The 21,227-nt window shown below is 43.0% G+C and overlaps 1 protein-coding gene across 3 annotated transcripts in view; it reads left to right on the top strand.

Moving 5' to 3' along the window:
• anks1b (ankyrin repeat and sterile alpha motif domain containing 1B) overlaps positions 1–21,227 on the top strand; it is a 155,540-nt gene that overhangs the window by 28,749 nt on the left and 105,564 nt on the right. For all 3 annotated transcript variants that reach the window (XM_028955382.1, XM_028955381.1, XM_028955383.1), the window contains exons 2-4: positions 10,840–10,920; positions 12,992–13,148; positions 20,740–21,036. In XM_028955382.1, the coding sequence (XP_028811215.1) occupies positions 10,840–10,920; positions 12,992–13,148; positions 20,740–21,036 (535 nt within the window). The remainder of the gene's footprint in view (positions 1–10,839; positions 10,921–12,991; positions 13,149–20,739; positions 21,037–21,227) is intronic.

The following is a 21,227-nucleotide window of genomic DNA, read 5'->3' as shown; positions in this document are numbered from 1 at the left end:
GTAAAATGCTTGTGGCAGCAAGGACGTGAAATTAAAACCACAGTCGGTCACTTGTGCTATTTCGGGGACGCCGGGCCCGGATTAGACAGGATGCTAGCGCTTTAGCGGCGTGGCTCGCCTGACCCCGGCGTGAAACGGCCCTTTGTGCGCTGACAGCCCGTTGCGGCATTCCTCGGCATGTAAACAGAACCACATGACACACTGCAGAGGACAGGAGGCCGGAGCTTAACAACATGCGCTTTCATGCTCACCACACACACACACACACACACACACCTCACTGTGTACACCTAAATACTCCCATTATCAAACACACATATGCATCTACACACCTACGTATACACGGACGAGTTGGACCAGAGTTAGGTTTGAATGAATACATTTTTTAAGTATTTGTGTATGCTTGTTTGTGTTTTGGGGGTATCTGCTTTGGGCCTTTCCCATGCTGGAATGTCCGCGTAACGCACAGCCCCCAGGTCTGTCTGGCCAGCATGGACAGCCGTTCCCACGCTGCTCTGCTCCCTCAGTGCTAAGGAACACAAAAACAGAGAGCACTGTTTGTATGTGTGTGTGTGTGTGTGTGTGTGTGTGTATGTGTGTGTGTGTGTGTGTGTGTCAGTGAGAGGATTGATTTGCTCTTGGGATGGGATGCAGAGGTAAGGATGTGGATGCGCCTAGTTTCTGTTTCCAGCGTTGGCATCCTGTAACAGCACCTGAATTTCCAACACACACACACACAAACACACACATACACACACAGACATTGTATATGTGCCTTGGAATGGCCCTGTGGGTGTGTTTGTGTGTCTGCTGTTGAATGTTTGTGTTTTCATCTCCCTATATGCTCCCTGTAATTTGGCAGCTTGTTGTATATTTATTGCATCCCTACATGCAGCAGGGGATGCTAATATATATGCACGTGTGATGTTTTTTTTTCTTCATTTTTAAGTGCTTTTAAAATGTATAAATTCCATCTAATAACAGGCCTGCCCTTTGCCTCTGCCTGTGTGTATGTGTGTGTGAAATGCTCATTCCCTCTCTACAGCTGGTCTCTAAAACTCACCCAGCGCTTACAATTACACAGCAACTCTGCCCTTGGTATAGCAAGAACTCAGACTGCACTGCACCTCCATCGGCCTGCTCTTTATCTCTCCCTCCATTCTGGTCTGGTGGTCTGGCAGCTCTGCCCAAATCATGTGTTTTTTGTGTTGCCCACTGATCCTCTTACTTGGTGACGTGCAGTGGTCACAGAACCCAAATGTTTCACCCCTAAATGTCTGGTAGATTTTAGTAGGATTTTTGGACATCTGTGGAGACTCAATGAAGACAAATTTTGGGGGAGGGCTCATGGGGGGGTAATCTGGGGCATTTGGGGATGTGATTTTTCTGCTGGGTTTTTAGATGCTGTCAGGTTAGTTGTTATGCCCTCTGGCAATGCACAGAAGTACAGATGGAGGTTTGCTGTGTGTGGGGCCAAATGCCCTTACATCAAGAAGGCACCTGAACAGTCATTAAAATGGGGACATTTTGCTACTCCCAAAAAATATTAACCCTTAGATAAAATTTGTACTATGGTTCTCTACCCCCTACTTTTGTATAAATTTTAATCATTATTATTCTTTTAAAATATGTTTCAGAATACAGTGCAAATAAATAAATGGTTTTCATTATTGCTGTCATGCTGTCTGGACATGGCAGGAAGGAGGTTGGTTACGATGGCTGGACATGGCGAGGAAGAAGGATGCATATGCACAAGGGCTAATTACAACAGTTTAATAATAAACACAAATTGTCCCACAAATGTCATTTCATTTATAGCATAGCATTCATACATATACATTATTAATGTTTTTATATGGCAATATAAAATTTATTTGGCAATGTAGGTTTACAGTCCTAGGTCCTCACAAGGATGTTAAAGTGTTATAACAAGTTCAATAAAAATATAAAGAGAAGGCAAAGGAAAGAGTGTACCGGGCATGCACAACAAACGGTCGAGAAACAAAGATGTATGATCTGCTTGAAGAGAAGTGACAGGCTTCAACCTGGAGCACTTTTAGTGCCCGTCATGATCACAATCCCTCATCGCTTTGCATATGATGGAGAGGAAGAGGACGAGAGTGAGACGGCTGGAGAGAAGAAGATGCTCCACCGTCTGATGCTATAAGCTGTCACTTTGATTCTTTGTTAGACCTGAATGCTTTCCTTCAGGCTGCTGGATCCTCTACATTAATGAAGTGAGAATGTGATCAAAGTTCTGTAATATCTCACCTGATTACAAACTCAGACAGTCTGAGGACTCTCTGTTGTCTCTGTGTGGTGGGTTTAGATGAGACCTGTTACATAAGGGTGATTCAATAGGTTAATAAATCTGACAAAATTTAGATTAAATGAGCATGTGAGAGGTTGGTGACCATGGACTCAACATTCCCTGGGGGAGCTGGCATATCCAGGCTGTTTAGATTTTAACTCTGATCTCAATTATGGGAAATCAACCATGCCAACTTACTATAAATGTCTCCCTATGACCCAGTTGGTCACTCTGTGTGTATGTCTACGTATGTGTGTGTGTGTGTGTGTGTGTATGTGTTTGTAGCCGGAGTTATGGGAGAGCTGGTTTCAAAAGATGCTGATATGCAGGCGGAGGGACAGTCCCTCACATTCTCTTTTAAATTCCCTGTTGGGACTAATTGCTCACAGCTTTGTATCTGCAATGCCAATTGCCACTTCCTGTGTGTGTGTGTGCGTGTGTGTGAGTTTGTATATACATGCTTTTATTGTAGAACATGTCTGTGTGTGCTTTTACTGTAGAATCTAGGCTTAATCCATGAACTAATAATTGCATTTAGTGTTTTCTGTGTTGTGTGTGTGTGTGTGTGTGTGCAGGCACGCACTGCCTACATGTGATTAATGTTTGTGTATTTCTCTGTAGAATCATGAGGTGTGTTTACGTGTGCTTTTATACAGAGCCCGGTGAGAAGCAGACCTTCATGTCTATATTTGGTGAACACTACACTCGTCTGTTCGCTGTCCTGTGGGTTGTTTTGCTCTGGCAGCTGATGACTTCTGCTGCAAATGTACAATTTTATTTCCAACAGTCATGTACTATTATTTACTGGTATTGTCAGTAGATTTGGTAACTCAGTAAACTGTGGAAGGATGTCAAACTAACAGGCGAAAAAAAAAAAAGGTCAAATAATTCTAGTCCTACCTATTGTCATCTAAACCAGACACTTTCATCTGCTCCTAAGAGAGTTAAGGACATTCGTAAAGTGTCACTCGGATAAGTACAGTACTTTCTTCAGTGTGTTTTGTATAAGGCCAAACTGTTTTGTATAAGGCCAGTCTGCCCAGCCTCTGATGGGGTTGATGGGGTTGGGACATCCACAAGGGCCCTGATGAGGTCTGTCATATCAAACGCAGGAACTGGTCTGAGCTCTGATCACTGGTTAGTGTGTGTCTGAAGATATCATGCTCACATTTTTGTTAAATATTTGAAACATATATGTTTTTTCCATTTGTAATACATTAATACAATGATCACAATGAATTGTATTATTATTGTTATTGTTGTCATCATTATATTACAAGGCATGTTACAGCTACTGGTTCAGTCCTTAGTAATCTCACAACTGGATTACTGTAACTCCCTTCTAGCTGGTCTACCTCTATGTTCCATCCGACCTCTACAACTCATACAAAATGCAGCAGCATGACTGATCTTTAACCTCCCCAAATTCTCCCACACCACCCCTCTGCTACGTTCCCTCCACTGGCTCCCAGTAGATTCAAAATACTGATGCTGGCCTACAAAGCCAAACATGGAGTAGCACCATCCTACCTCACAGCCCTTATTACACCTCACACTGCACCTTGTATACTCCGAGCCTCCAGTACTGCTCACCTGGTCTCTCCATCGCTAAAGGTAAAAGGAAGACATTCATCAAGACATTCGTCTTGGCCCCTCGGTGGTGAAATGAACTGTCCGAACAGCTCAGTCACTGAGTATACGAAAGCTCAAGACCTTCCTCTTTAGACAATATTTAGATTAACTTGTAACCTTCTTATTGTCTAACTTATGTACAGAATCTGCAACAGAGTGAATAAAAAGATGGTATTCATAGTTGGGGGTCCTAATGAACCAGAACTGATCACTTCATCAATGGTAACTTGAAAGCACGTTGTAAGTCGCTCTGGATAAGGGCATCTGCAAAATGCCTTAAATGTAAATGTAAATGTAAAATGGCATGTGGTTTGGGTCTCACCAACCCAACAATTGACTCATTACTCTGAGCATAATTAGCATTGACGATCTTAGTAATAATGCTCTTCTTACTCTTTTGACTCTACCCTGGAAGCGGTTCCCTCTCCCAAGGTTCACTCCTCAAGGATTCTTAGTTTTCGAGGGAGTTGTGTCCAGAGAGGGTATAAGGATGGGGGGTGTCATCTGTAGTGTCTGTAAAGCTCACTGAGACATACTGCTTGTGATTCTGAGCAATGCAAAAATAAATTGTTGCTGTTGTATTCTTATCAACATGATCGCATGATTACGAAGCTGTCCAGCATATGCCGATATGATTAGAACATGATATGATTAATGGCGAGATAATTGTATTGGGGTATATCATAAACCAGTGTGTTCTCTCTGTTATCATGAGAGGAGGATCTGCCAAGACCCTGGTCTTACTATTATTAATCAAATATTACTCATTGTGCTCCTAAAGATTGAGATGTTTAAAAAAAAAACATCTGCTCCTGAAATTTGTTACCTTTAGGCGAAGGCAGGAAAATTAGAGAAACCGCTTAAAACGCCAATAAAGCAGGAGCTGGGATTTGAACTCACAACCTTGGAGGTTTCAGGCCACAGCATGTGAGGCCATTTTTCGACTAAGAAGTGAACAGTGTGGCATGAAAGTGAAACCGAAGTGAAATGATTGTCATTGTGAAACACTGCAGCACTGCACAAGGTGACTCAACGATATGTGTCCTCTGCTTTTAACCATCACCCTTGGTGAGCAGTGGGCAGCCATGACAGGCACACTGGCTTATCCGCTAGGCCACCACTGCCCAACATGCACTGAGACACGCATGTAATGCCATCACTGGATGTGGACCACCGGGTGTGTGGCCTTTGTGGAGTGTAGCAGCAGCTCAGCTGCATGGACCAGGACCTGAACGATTACCCTGCGGAGCCCTGCACGCGTTCGCAGGCCACGAACGGCGCTCTGTGCAGCAGCCGTGGTTTACTGCGCCCCATCGCTGCGGACACTGCTTCTGTTAAGGTCTGGATGGCCTTTGGCATTGGGAGGCTGTAAATGTTTTGTTTATTTGTCCTGCACACAAATGCTTTGCACAGGCAGGGACGCTATATGAGACGACAGAAGAGAAAATCAGAGGACATGGACAGTGAAAGAGCGCCCAAGTGCTTCAGGCGACCCAGGGGAAACGTCTCAGGCTGTTTTCGCTTTTCTCATTAGTGTCACACCGCAGCCAGGAAGTTAACAAATAGAAGCCAGAAGATGTGCTGTGGGCCCTGTGAGTGTGTTTTACATAATTTTATACGATTTCAGTATTAGTGAGCTGTAAATATTCTCACAGAAACCAGTGGCCTGGGATATTTATGTGTAGCAGCTAGGAAAAGTAGCTCTGGTTTAGATTATTTTAGATGATCTACATTATTTGCTGAGCATTGCAGTGCTTCTCAATGACCAGTTGTCTACAAATCAGTAACAATACATCTATCTCACAGTGTCTCAAACCCAGATCAAATCAAAGCTGGATTGAACTAATCAGATGGACCATGATGCTCCAGTGATATCAAGCTCCCATGTCAAGCGAGAGCATAATCTTCGTAATATTTGTTTTTTCAGAATATCCCAGCAGACCCCCACCTTTTAAAACTTGTTAGTTCAGAAAAAAAGTTTCCCATTTAATCTGTTTAATCTGTTAGTTCTGAGTAACAGTTCATCCCAAATCCCCAGGAAAATCATATTCATTCAGTTAATTCATCCTGTTAATTTTGAAAAAAAGCATTATATGGTTTTCACAATTAGAGTTTTGGGGATTATGTAAGTTTGTCACAAAACTAACTGTGTTCGTGTTGTCCTCAGCTTCACTTGTCACGTTAACAGTGTGCGCTTCAGTGTCAACTTTTACCACCCTGTATATGTGATTGAAACCCAGTATTAAAAAAAAACACAGACATTCAGCAATAACATGGCTTGGAAATCCTTATTGACACATGCAGATTTTACTCACTATTGAAGAGCAGAGCGTACGCAGCCAGCCTTCAAGCTGTCAAAAAGCTTGATTTGCCACCGCCTGCCATGTCTGTCTGTCACTCCAGACTGATCACAAGCCCGTTTTTGCATTCCATTAACACCCATGAATGGTACATAACGATATTTGCGATCTGCATGAACTAGATTGTCACTCTTACAGCAGGGGTGATCCTCCTGGCCAAGCAGCGCTGACCTCTTATGGTCGCGGCACATCCATGATTTTGATGCATATTTATGAAAATGCGAGCACTTTGTCTGCCTGTCTGATCTCGCTCTGTCTGCAGCCTGAAAGCTTTCCCCCACAGCCAGACAACTCTTGGTCTGCAGTGGTGTAATGTCAGCCGTGAGCTGAGGCCGTGGCCTTTGTTAAATGGAGCAGAATGGAGGGTGGGCAGGGGTGACCCCTGGTCTCCAGCACCGCTGCACCATCGGTGCCTGTAAGTGTGTGTGTGCACGAGTGCAGTTTATTTCTACAATAGCTTTAAACTGAGAGCCTGCATAATGCTGTCCAGTTCTCATGTTTAAATCACGAGGTCCTTAATCTCAGAGAGGACGTTTCTCTGGTGAGATGGCGTGAAAGAGCGTTCAGGAATAGGTGTTCATTACTGAACCTGTGATCACCAGGGTAAGAGGTAAATGAGGTAAAGTGTCACATTCATGAGTATCACCAATCATGAAATCATATTTTGTCCCCCCCTTACCCCAGTCTTCAGTGTAAGTTCAGTCATTGCAATTGGCATGTCATTGAATGCCGATTGACGATCGATTATTCTTAAAATCAGATTTATACTGCGTACAGCACAGGCAAACAAGTTATAAACAACTAAATTTTGACACAGTGTCAATTATAAAGTCCAGTTTATCACAGAGTCCCCCTGTTAGACAAAGTTAAATTCACCCTAGTTAGGCTGTCCTGGTTAGGGTACCGGGCCACTGTAGCACCAATATACCACTATAACCACATATTTCAGTATTGGTCGAACAGTGCAACCGTCTGCCGCTGCTTCTGTTTGTTTTTCTCCGAGACACGGAATCAAGCACCCAGACTACTGGCAGACCCCAGTGATCAGACCAGCAAATAAATCCTGGTTCCTGACAACTGCTTAACAAGGACATACCATGAAACAAACCAGAGGGTCACCACAGCCACCTCCACCATTACAACTACAGCTATAGGGATCTTCAAATGGACCATTATGGACATGTAATCTAGACCATGACACTGACTACATCCTGGACTTCTCCAACCCTACAACTGTAGGACTTATTATTATATCATCCCCAACCCTGCACTGACACCATTTGCAGGCTCACTCTACCCTGGAAGGGGGTCCCTCTCTGTATTCTTCAGGGGCTAATTTAGGGGTGTGGTGGCTTTTTCATGGAACAACATATCTGTTCTGGGTACAAACCGGCCATCTTATGGTTGCATGGATCTGATCAGAGTAATTCTATCTTGTTAGGCCGGAGGAGCGACCCGTCCATTAGATAAATAGGTCAGCAGTATCATATTGACCAAAGCGGAGGGTGTGGGTTAAAACCTCCTAGACCAACTGAGGCTACTTCGCCACTGCCCCAGAGGGCTACCCAGCAGAGTCATGGGAGAATCAATCCGATTGATGCACTTCCTGCATCCGCGGGGCAGAACTGGGCTATTGATTACGTGTGTCTGGTTTTAATTACGCCCAGCTAGAGACAAAGGAGATGTCCAGGCGCTCATTCTTACAGATGCACCTGTGACCACTGGCTACCATGGGTGCTGGTGACATTAGAGGGACGGAAGCTGGGGACAACCAATCAGAGCAGGCAGAGTTTGACCCTTGATCTTTGGGTTATTGAGCTAATCTGTCAAATGTGCTTGTGCCTGAGAGGAACTGTACATACATACGAACCCTGAATAAATAAATAAATTTGTAATATTACTGTTTGTATATTTCACTTCAGTGTGTTTATTTGGTTAGTGTGTGTGTGTGTGTGTGTGTGCAGCCCTGTGCTGTGTCATTGTGTGGTATATTTCATTAGGCCGTAAATGACTTCTCTCAGATTAATCCCATTACACACTTCCCACTGCCCAGCAAACACAACTGACTCAGACAAGCTGCACAATTCTCACAGCAATGTGTGTGTGTGTGTGTGTGTGTGTGTGTTATTAAGCTACAAGGTATACAAATGTGTTCTAAATTCATATTTCTTTCAGAAGTAACTTCTGGGTTGACATCAATAGGAAAGTGTAGGAAACATGGTAATTCTCCATATATCAGATAATCCAGCCTTCCCCCCTTTTTTCTCACATTCAGCCGTTTTAAGACCCCGAGGCCACAATTGTTTTTTTGGTGGAAACAGTGAAAAATTGATACACCTGTACACACACTCTAACAGCGTCCACGTATCTCTCCACAGCTAATCGAATGCTGTCCCTGATTTAATTCCTCCTCATTGTCTTCACAGACCTTTTGTCCGAGGATGGAAAGAAATGACATAGTGGAATAAAAAAAGTGTTTAACAGTAATGAATAATAAATAGTAAAGAATGACCTTCCTGAAGCCTTATTTATTTTTTCTTTCTTTTGTTCTGCCTGCTGAAGGACAGGTAGTGTATATGCCTTATATCACATTATTTCAGACACTCTAGTCAATAGTCTCAACCTTTACTTTTCTAATTGAATATGGAAAGGCAACCAGGAGAAGTAATGCAGGATTAAAGTCACATGTAACAAAAATGAATGTCAGGTTATGGTCTTGTATAGGACATACACATGTGTATGATGCAAGGTGAACTAATGGCAAAAACCAAGAATGGCAGAAGTCACCAGAAGTCTCTGAAATGAATAAGAAGACAAAGTCATGGGAGGTGCATGATCCAATCGATCTTTAAAATGACGTAATTTGCGTGTCGGGTATCTGGCAGACAGGGCCGATCCACTGTTGGGCTTAGCTGATGTGGTGTAGTACGAGATCTGCCTGCCACTGCAGGGGTGGAGAATAAACAAAAGTTGAACAACTTTTGCACAGGATCCGACTGCAGTGCAGAACAGGTATGGGTAATTTATTGCCCATCCCTACAATAAAGGAAATTGACAGTACTCCCCCCTCAAATGCACTACCACCTGGGAGTGCCCACGAAACGGTCCATGAAAGGGGGGAGAAGTCCATAAGGACGAGTGGCGGTTGTCCTGCACCGGCAGCGTCAGGCCCGGGCCAAAGCACGGCTCGTCCGTGGGGGACCGGCGTCCTGTCCGCCGTCCGCAGGCACCGTCACTCCGGTCAGTCTCCGGCACGCCCCGCTGGAAAGTTCGCCGCCTCCCTCGTCTCGGTTAACGCCGGGAGCACCTGAACTGCACGACCGGTCTCCTCGACCCCACGGTAGCTTTCCTAGGCCATCGAGGTCTGGTCGCACGGATTCGTCGGTACTCCCCCGCCTCCGGAATCGCCAGGGGGAACATGGACCGCGTGACAGGTCCTCTCGACCCCACGGTAGCTTTCGTAGGCCGCCGAGAGTCTGTCACGCTTGGGGAACTGATAAAAACATGACGTGGATCATGGCGGGGAACTGGCGATTACCGGAGGTGCGTCGCTGGAATCCGGACAAGACGTCGGGGGACGTCCATACATGGAACCTTGAACATGGATCTGTGGAGAAGACGTCCTCCCGACCATCCACGGTTCCCTGGATCTCAGCAGGGCGTAGATCGGCTGCGTCCACATGGTCGGGTCATTCTGTCACGGGTGGGCTGGACATGGCATGAAGGAGGACGCATTCGCACGATCACAGGACAGGGGTTTAATACAAACTTCACGAGACAGGGGAACATCTATACGCACAATGACCCGACGGCGAACAGACACGTACAGGATAGTTATATACAATTATATAAATAGAAAGCAGGTGAACACGATCAGGGAACATTACATAGGACAAACATGAAACTCCGGATCTGGAATCAACCCCTGCCGGTCCGGATCATGACAGAGATGTATATGAGGTGTATATGAGAAGTTCCCTGCTGCCTCCTGATTGGTTGAGAGGGTTGCAGGCGTGGCGATATGAATGTGTTTGGGGGCTGTTTGTGCCTGAGGCAGGCCTCTTATTGATGGGTCTCTTCTGGTTTTGGGGGCAGTCAATGCGCCTGCCCTCGGGTGGCTGGTTTGTGATGATGGAGAGCTCAGCAAAATACTTGCATTTGAGCTGTGAGAGTGAATGTGGGATTTCTGTACATTTGTTCTCAGACCTGATTCACAGAATGAGTCCACTGAACCCAAATTATGTTCTGTTTTCTCAGTTTTTTTTAAATTGTTCACTTATTATAACAAGGTTAAATTGTCTTATCAGATTTTATTTAGTACTCTTTTTCATCAGAACTAAAAGTACATGCTGTGTAGGTGAATTATTTATTTAGAAACCTATTATGATTTTTGGCCTTTTCATTAGTTTCATGAAATCATATTATGTTTATTATTTATATTAAGGTTTTATGTTTAACCATGAAAACCATGTCATTAATACTGTTCACTGCATTTAGTTATGTACCTGAGACATCATTTGTTTCTGGTCTCTGCAGTATCTGGCGAGGGTTAAACGTGAACTGTGCTGACAGCTCAGGATACACACCACTACACCACGCCTCTTTGAATGGTCACAGGTAAGCAAACACTCAAACACACACTCACACACACATGTGAGCAGTGGTAACCTCAACTGAATATATTGCTATTCATCTTTGTGTAGATATTTTAATTTAAAATATTTATTTCCTGAAGGAAACATTTATGAGTAAGTGTAATGTATATGCAATATGTGTATAATATGCAATATTTTTTTCTCAAAACACAATACTATAATTTATCATTTCATATTGATTTGATTGTTTCTAGGACAGGTTCATGTGTACATATATGATTCACTGCTATAAGATGTCAAATTAAAGCCAGAACCTTGAATTTTCTGCTGTCCCTCAGAGCCCCCGACTCTCATGAAGAAACTGTGGCACATTTCAATTTGACAGTAGAATTCTGGCATTATTTGGACCACCCACAGCTATAGAGTAATATAATTTGGGATGTTTTGAAAAAGATCCACAAAAATATGTATGATTTTTGCTCATTAGTTCCCTCTATTGTTTCCTTATGTAATTCAATTTATGACTGGGCAGTATACTGATGTAAATAGCATGCACTGATATATTTTCAAAAGACAATGAGTGAGACCATATTGTTCATACCAATATACTGTGATATACGTTGCATTATATAACATGTGTCTCTCCTAACTTACCAGCTAAATTAAGGAGAGAGAGAGACATGGCACATATCCATCCACAGATCATCCATTAAGAAGAGCTTGTGTGCAAAAAGAAAAAGAAAACAGTAGTGCTCTTATTTGGACATAAATCAGATTTTACATGGTGCCGTAACACTGAAACTTAAAATAAACCTTCTTATATTTCTTATAATTCATATTTTATCTGCCACATTCATTGTTTCTTAGTAACTACAGGCCCATCTCTAACCTTTCTAAACTTATTGAAAAGGTAGACTGTAATCATATTAAATTTATCTTTATCATATTAAACTCTTATCAATATCAACAGTCTGTATTACACATTCCAATAAACTTTACGAAAAATCGTATAATACTGAAACTGTATTGTACAAGTGCAGTACAACTCTACTCAAACTTCTGCATACTTCATTGCAGCCTTTGACATGGTTACGAATTCCTAAAATCCTCTGAGACATATTAGTAAATTAGACTGGGCCCAATTACAGGGTCTCTGCTGCCTCCTTTATTTCAGAGTCTTTAGCACCTTGGGCCATAAAACAGCTGCAACACTCATTCAAAATGCTGCAGCAAGAACACATTACTCCAATATTTAGATCCTTACATTTGCTTCCTGTTCAGAATTGAAGATTTAACTTATAGTGTCCAAAACTATTAATGGTCTGTGTCCTAAATACACTGCTGACTGCAAGCCTGGGAGATCTCTCAGGTTTGAAGGAGCAGGTAAACCAGTGTTGAAACAAAACATGGTGAAGTATATGCAACTGCCCTTGAATGTTAAAGCCCTGCATTTCAGCCATTTTTATAAACAAGTTTAAACAAGTTTTGCTTTTTGTAGTTTTGGGTTTCTTTGTTATATTATCGCTTATGTGTGTGTCACAGGACGAAGATGATCGGTGTGGTAGAAACAGGAAACAGGACACATTTGCACGACATGGGGATTTAATACACAACAAAGGAACATCATACTGGACTACATACATCAACACAGTCAGACAAACATACAATGACCTAGCGAGGACTAGACACGATAGGACTGCTTAAATACAATCAACAACACCCGCATACAATTTCAGGGACGGGCAGACAACATTGACACCAAAAAATTTCTGGACCGGCACATGGATTGGGAATATCCCAGTCACAATCATGACAGTGTGAGATATGTGTGTGTGTGTGTTAATTTTTTAACCATGGAACCAAAGTATTTCGTCCATACTGGTCCATATCAGTGGTTCATACTGAGAATACTGACCTTGTAGGGAATACCATGGTGCCAAACAGACTTATTATTCTCATGGAAGGGTGTATGCCTGTCATGTTAAAACACAGACTTTCCAGTCAATGGGTTCTGTTGCAAACCTGTCTTCAAGCAAAATAACATCTTCATCTAATATTTTATCATAAAAATTCTTCCCCCTCTCATTTTTCAGAGACGTTGTTTTGAAGTTGTTACAGTATGAGGCCTCCACTAATGTAGCTGACAGCAAGGGTTGCTTTCCACTGCACCTGGCGGCATGGAGGGGGGATATGGAGATTGTCCGGCTGCTGATGCACCACGGACCCTCACACTGCAGAGTTAATGAACAGGTAGGTTTGTTTTTGGACTGCAATGTATTAATTATATGACCACTTCTTGGTTTGCTAAATGAAGAATGACTTTGTTGGCCACCTATGAATGGATCTCCCAATTGGGACAGCCTTCTTTGTCATCATCATAAAATGTGTCCTCTGATTTGTCCACAAACTCAGCCAAACCATCTGTCTGCAGACCCCTGCCTTGTAACCAGCAGATCCTCAGGGCAAACAGGGTGACAGCAACTCACTGTTGCCAGTGCAGCCCTTTTCTTGCCAATATGTATATATCTTAAAATGTTTAAAATGTGACTTAGTCACTCAAATTAATCACTGCTTAATCCACTTAATCCAGGGTCGTGATTGGCAGAGGCCATCCTGGGTCATCAGGACTCAGTACCACAGACAGCTCCTCTCATTTGTTCAGTAACTGCACTACAGTAGCTATGCAGAATCTAACAAGCAATGGCTGTCTGGACCCACCAGCGCTGGCCAAAATTAAAATTGAAAGTGAAGTGATTGTCATAATGATGCGCAGCAAGCACAGCACACGGTGCACACAACGACATGTATCCTCTGCATTTAGCCCATTACCTTGGTGAGCAGCGGGCAGCCATGAAAGGCGCCTGGGGAGCAGTGTGTGGGGATGGTACCTTGATAAAGGGGACCTCAGTGGCATCTTGGCAGTTTGGGTTTCGAACTGGCAAATTTCTGATTACGAGTCCCCTTCTTTTCCACCAATTCCCCCAAATTTACAATGTTCGTGGCAAAAATGCTAAGAAAATGACAAAGCACGGACGCTGAATGCAATACGGGCAGAACAAAAAGCACATGCTTCATAATACATCTGTCCTCCAGTTCTCATGTTGAGAGCATATTGATCATGAGCTCTGACTGCTGTAAAAAATGAGCTTCGCTCTGTGCTGCTCTAATACTCCATTGTTGTGAGTTTAAACTTGACTGTACTGTGCATTTTGCTGAAAATGGCTCTTAATTTATCAAACCTGGCCCAGGGACATGGCCTTAAGCTCCGAAGGTACTTGTGTCTACGGCGCCACAATTCCTCACAGTTTTAATGAGCTCTCCCCACCAGCAGTCCCTCCACTAATGACTGAGCCGGTTGCTTCTGCAATTACAGTTAATTGATTCTCTGTTAAAGCGCCATTTAAGCTAAAAAAGACAGCGTGTTGAAATGGGTAGGCCCTCCACGGCAGAGTTGTGGTCATAATTTGGGCTGTTGGCTCGATACAGTGCAGACAGTTGATGTGCAGAAGGAAGTAATAGCCCCAGAGAGGCTCAGATACACCGATCCAGAGTGAGACACCTTTGCAGGGTTGATTAGTTAGTCTGGATAATAAAGATCTGCATGTGCCTGTCTCACAGCGTATTGACAACAGGTGTTTATGGGGCTATAACAGAGTGTTAGCATACTTAACAAGCCATTTTAAAGTGTACGTGTGCAACATGACAAAAGGAATAAACACATCACATACTGTGATAGAGATGCTTATAGCTTCCTGAAGTGCTGATGGAGTTGAAGAGCACCGTTTTACACCTGTGCTTTTATATCTTTTTTATGTTTTTAAGACAGGAAAAGACAGATCCGTTTTCAAATATGTATTATTATTCAGTTTTTCAATTGTTTAGTTAGAATTTGAGTCTTGAGGAAAATACAGATCCCATTTCAAATATGTATTATTATTCAGTTTTTCTATCGTTTAGTTAGAATTTGAGTCTTGAGGGAAAGACAGATCCTGTACTTGTCTAAAACTGGATGTAGAGGAACCTGGATGTTCAAAACAGTAAATAACAGAGGTCTGATGTCCAAAAGGGAAAACGTGCTGTCGGTTTAGGATACTCACAACCACCCAGCACTGGGGAAATAAGGCACAGGTGAGGGTGACCAGTCCTCTACTAACAGGGGCACATTACAGCAACACCAACTGTATGCATGTCATTGACTGACGGTGTTTGAACTGGCGATTGACCAGTGCAAACAGAACGGTCCTTGTATTCTACTTCTACTTCACTCCACATAGGTTGCACATAGTTTGTTAACTTCTTGTATAGTTTTCTCCAGCAGATTATTTGCTTTGTTGAGAACCGTTTAACTGAGGTAATGAGGTAGACAGATTTTCTGAACAGTTTACAGGCCACATCCTCTCTCATTACAAGGGTAGATGTGATGTCACCTATAACGATTAAATGGAATGAGTGGGCAAATGTTTTTTAGTTTGCATTGGAAAATATGCATAATCCTCAATGCCTAAAAGTATTGCTTTGGTTTGCATCGGTTTAATTTTGTGGTTTCATCATTAGATTCTTAAAATGTGTGTTTGTGTGTGTTTGTATGTGTGTATGTGTTTTTACTAAAACCCAGTCTCAATGACCATGTGTTGAAGTCATTGCGAACAGCCAAAGCCAAAAATGACATCATTCTGTCTCACAGATAGACAGGTGACACGTGTCTGTGAGAGCAGACACATACACACACATACACACTGCAGCGGACAGCCTGTGCATTACTCATTTTTGAGTTATGCTGCTGCTCTTTGAGTGCTGCAGAACGATCAAGAGAGCAGCGATTAAATCTGCTAATGCATGCGTGTGTTCGTGTTTACTGAGCCTTTGCATTCCCATCAGTCAGAGCCAGCTCTAAATCTCACTGCTGTATTATACACACACACTCAGAAATAAACATAGTGCCTTGACACACACCAGACAGCTGTACATGCATTGTACGTCCTCAAACACACCCACTCACACTACACATTTCCACTTGGTCTGTATAATAGCACACACATAAGACACATACATACATTAAACACATGTTTGTTTGTTCTAAAAATATGCAACACTGGTCACAACTTTTAATGTTATAAAAAAAAGTTGTGGGGACCAGCTAAACATTTTAATATCACCCTGGGAACATAACTGGGAAAATTTTATTTTTTTTTTAAACTATTTATTGTTCATTACTCACCAAACCATATCCAAGAGTACCTTAAAATACCCCTGGATGGACTGCTTGTAATGTGAAGTGATTATTTGTCATACACAGCAGTCAGTACTCAGTGTACTTGATGAAATATGTCTTCTGAATTTAACCCATTGCCTTTTGTAAGCAGTGGGCAGCCATGCACAGGGCCCAGCAGTGCTGTATGAGGACGGTACTTTGACTGTTGGTTCCAATTCAAGTTTCTTAACTGCTGGTTTTAAGGTGTGATTCCATTGGTGTGGCATCATTCTCAGATTCCATTGACTCAAGTGGAAGTAATGCAGAGACTAAGAAGTTTTCACTTTCAGCTTGATCATCCTCCACAGCAAGATTTCAAGGGAAGACCTTGATTGATATTAGAAGAATTGAATGCCGCCAAGGCATGGACCGTCAGCACTCTCATGCCGACAAGGCCATAAAGTGTGGTAGAATGTAGAAGCAGTAAAGGAGGCTTAAAACATATGAGAACACCAGGAGATTGTTGGTTGGAGCAAGGCCAGTGCCAAATAAAGGACAGAACTCATGTTGCAGAGAATCATCACACAAAACCAGTGGAGTTCACTTGCCTGGGACTGTAGATGCAGTGGGACCAGGCACTTGAGCAGTGCCTTGGAAGGTAAGTTGATCCTCCATCTGCATGCTGTGGCTGGAAAACAACGTGACAGATGGAAGCATGACATTTCTTACAGAGGCTGCTGAATGTTTGCATCTTTGGTGGTTCAGAGCCAGCGAACACCAGACAGCACCCCCTGAAGTTATTACTTTTTTATGGCAAGGTGAACAGCAATGATAGTTGTCAAAAAAAAACTTTTTCTATCAGTCCCTAGACTGATCAGTTCGGTTCAACTTAAATAAATGTGGCAGTAACTTGGAACTAATGGGTGTTTAGTGGGTTATTATGGTTGAGACTGGGTTAAGGACATATAAGGAGGAATTCCCAGGCCAGGCCTTCCTTCTCTGTAGTGGGTGCAGGGTGAGGGAAAACAGTGATGTTTCCCTTCATCTGTTTTAAAAGAAAACATTCCACAGATCCCTGTGGGACTCACAAACACACACACACACACACACACACACACACACACACACACACACACACACACATATATACACACACACTCAAGCAATGGAAGCCCCATACAAATATTTCACAGGCAAACAAATTCCCAAAACAGCATTCAGAAATTTGATTGATTTCCCAGAATTCCACATATAAGGAAATGGCTGGTTTCAGTTAAGTCGCAGCAACACAGACCTCAGGAAGTCACATCACTTACCTGACCTCTGCTCACAGGGTGAATATGTTCACACCCCATATCTGCAGCAAACAGGACTGACTGCTAATGACTGCTAAGCATGATTTCACAAACACACACTTAACATACACACACTCTTTGGTACCTGATTATAAGTTTATGTCTTGTTATCTAGTTAAGCAAAGTACACATTGCTACACAGAACAGATTAAAATGGGCCCTCATAAACATAAAAAACAAGCATGTGAGTGTGTGTGTGTGTGTGGGTGAGTGAGTCGGACTTTAAAGAAATTTACTTTGTCCCACTGTTCTGTTCCGTTCCCATGACCTCAATGAAACGCATGGTGAAAAGGTCAGCAGATAAAAATGCAAGTGCAACTGAGATTATTCGGGTAAAGATTGTGCATAAATGAATTCACCTTTACCCAGTCTATTTGTTGAGTGGATTTGGAAGTGTGTATTCTGAGATATATCTTAAGATAGCAGCAACACCTTACATGACTTGAATGGGGGGAAATCGCTTTAATGAACTCTTATTTACTTACTGATGTTGACCTGTTACATTCATAAAAGAGATTAATTACCTGTGGGTAGAGTGGTGTTTTGTCAGTGAGGAAGAAGTGTTTGAACAATGTCTTTTTAACTGAATAGATTCTCATAGCATTTTTTCAAATCATAAATTAACATTAGTGAACATGATAAACAGAAATGTAGAATGGAATTGCTATTAAACAAGATGAAAAAGATTTCTAACATAAAACATAAATCATACAGTATATATAGGCTATGGAAAACACTTAATTTGACAATCAAACTGTTAATCACCATTGGAGATTTTCATACATTTTGTACCCTTACAATTGACCTCACTCACAGCAGCTGATTGTAACAAAGACATCATGTACAGTTGCATGCAAATGTGTAAAATTTATGCAGAGGACACATGTCTTTGTGTGCACTGTGTGCTGAGCATCCTGTAAATCACCATGACAAAAACAATCACTTTTTATTAATGGGTGTATGAGATCACAAGCCCCATGCTTAATGTGCAGATTTGTGCTTTGTGGTAGTTAAAAAAAGCAAATGTTTGAGCACCTGAATACTTACTCACTTATCAACACCCCTATTGGCCTGTGTGTGCCCTGTGGCTGGCTGGCTCCACCTACCTTGGGTGAGTGTCCCAGGGTGTGCTCTGGAAGCTGCGACTTATTATGACCTATATGTCTCCCATAGAGAAACCATAGCTCTATATGTCTCACTCTCAATAAGAAACATGTATTGAATGTATTGATGCTAAGGCTAATTTGGAATATTATCCATGATTATAAAACAGACTTAAAGGATCTTTAGTCAGGCTCACTTCTTAAGGTTTCCGTAGAGTTGAGTAACCCTTACCTAATGGAGTTACGAACAAACAAATTTCGTAAGTTTGTAAAAAAAGATGAAGATGGCCATTGAATGTATTTTCAGATGACTCGTCTTTTGCACACACATTCGCATGATTTTCAAATGTAATGTCATCATGCTTGCAGCGTGTCTGTGTTGCGCCTGTGCTGCGCCTTTTGCCGAACTATCGACAATCCATGGTAATTTGCGCTCGGCCACTCTGACTCCCGCTACCGTAAATGGTTTCCCTTTCTTGCCGAATCTTGCTTCCCCCCCCCCCCCCCCCCTCTCTCTCTCTCTCCGTCTCTCCTGGACGATGAAAGGAGTGTTGTATGGAGGAGGGGGGGGTGCCTTCCAGTGGGAGGGTGAAGAGGCGGATTGATGTTCTGGGCTTTGCAGGCTTCTATTTTAGTCAGGGAATCCTCTGTGTGTGTGTGTGTGTGTGTGTGTGTGTGTGTGTGTGTTTTACCTATGCTCGTCAGTATGCTTGGCTCTCTCCCTCTCCCTCTCACACAGTAAATAGAGAGCGAAAGATCGCAAGAAGGAGGGTGAGGAAAATCCCATCTCCCTGCCTCCCTCCACATTAAATTTCAGAGTGGCTGCGGGGATGAGTCATCGGGACCCCCGCCCCACCTCCTTCTCCTCCTCCCCACTCCTCTTAATGAATGTCAGCGCGCTGACAGACCAGATTCTCGACAATGGGAGGGAAGACACACACGGTCACATGGTCCTGATTGAAGCCCATTAATCACAGGACTGCCCGAAGCAGCTCGACCCGGCTTCGGGGCTTCGGGGGGGGAGAAATATTTGAACTGCAGGAGGCAGAAGTGAGACCAGTGTTTGCATCGATGTGTGTGTTTGAACTCTGGAATATCTTCAACTCATTTTTGGCTCATATTTTGTTGAGGAATGTTTCGCTTCCTGTTCACACAATGGCTCCCTCAGGACAGAAACGGTTTGAAAGTGTTTTGGTGCCAGCATACTTGTGCATATGTGTGTGACAGAAAGGGACAGAAGAATCTTTCAATATCTGTATATCTTTCAATATCTTTAGGGCTATAAAAGTCAAGTCATTAATAATGTCTTGGCACTTCCTAGTTTGACCCTTTTGATCATTCTACAGTGAAACTGCGAATCCGACCCACCTGGTTTAATATATATGTATATATGTATGTATGTATGTGTGTGTGTGCACACACACACACATGCACACACACACTCTGGGTATTTATTATGGGTACATAGTCAAGGCTGTTTCAGGGCACTTTGGGGAGCCCCAGGGATGAGGGATCAGAACTCCCTACATCAGTCCAAACCAGGCCCAGCTCAAGGGTTTGAGGAATCCTGTGCATTGGCCAAGTATGTTAACACGTACAAAGAATTTAATTCCTGCTGTTGGGGTCACTCTTTAAGCAATGGGTCAGTGCTGGCTCACGAAGGGTGATGGGTGAAATGCAGAGGACTCATTTCATTGGGTGCACTGGGTGCTGTGGTGTGTCACGTGTCAACTAATCACTTTCATATATAATTCCAAAAACAATACAACACACAATGAAGATCTTAATGAACCTGATGGTTGACATGTCAGCTTGCTGACAGACATGATCCTCGGCACTGAGAGGTTCTAGTGTGCTGTCTTCTGTATCGTCTGCTAGAGGATAAAAGGCCAGAAATATTGTGTCCAGGTGCGAGGGATATTCAATTTGCTTATACTATGAATTTGAAGTTTCCAGTTGGGTTTGTGATAGATTAGTTTTTTTGTGTGTGTAATGAGCTCCCTTTTAAAAGTGAGCGCAATTCATTAAAACCCATTGAAATGAACCAAATCCACACATATGGCGTTTCACTATGACAGGCTCAATGGGTGCACTAAAATGGTTCAAATGATTAATGCCTTAGCTTAATTTATGAGCTTCATTGCATGGACAGCCTTAGCATTAATTCATATAGGATTTAATGTCTCCAACAGAACCACGAGAAGGAAACCGCCCTGCACTGTGCTGCTCAGTACGGACACTCCGAGGTGGTCTCGGTCCTGCTGCAGGAGCTGACGGACCCCACCATGCGCAACAGCCGTGGCGAGACGCCACTGGACCTGGCGGCGCTGTACGGCCGGCTGCAGGTGGTGCGCATGCTGGTCACCACCCACCCAAACCTGATGAGCTGCAACACGCGAAAGCACACGCCCCTGCACCTGGCTGCCCGCAACGGCCACCACTCCACCGTACAGGTGCTGCTGGACGCCGGCATGGATGTTAACACTCAGGTGAGATGGGTGTGTATGTATTCGGATACGTATAGATGTAGACGTATGGGGATCAAACGTCCACAGAAAGACGTGTAGCTGGTCCTCACGTCACTGAAGTCTTTATTACGAAATAAACAAATAAAGGCTTTGTTATCTGAGTTCGGTCACATGATGTATAAGGTGGAGAAGGGAGATGGACAAATGGATGG

Source organism: Denticeps clupeoides, chromosome 15 (genome assembly GCF_900700375.1).
Source record: "Denticeps clupeoides chromosome 15, fDenClu1.1, whole genome shotgun sequence".
Taxonomy (NCBI): domain Eukaryota; kingdom Metazoa; phylum Chordata; class Actinopteri; order Clupeiformes; family Denticipitidae; genus Denticeps; species Denticeps clupeoides.
This window is presented reverse-complemented; position numbering and strand designations above follow the sequence as displayed.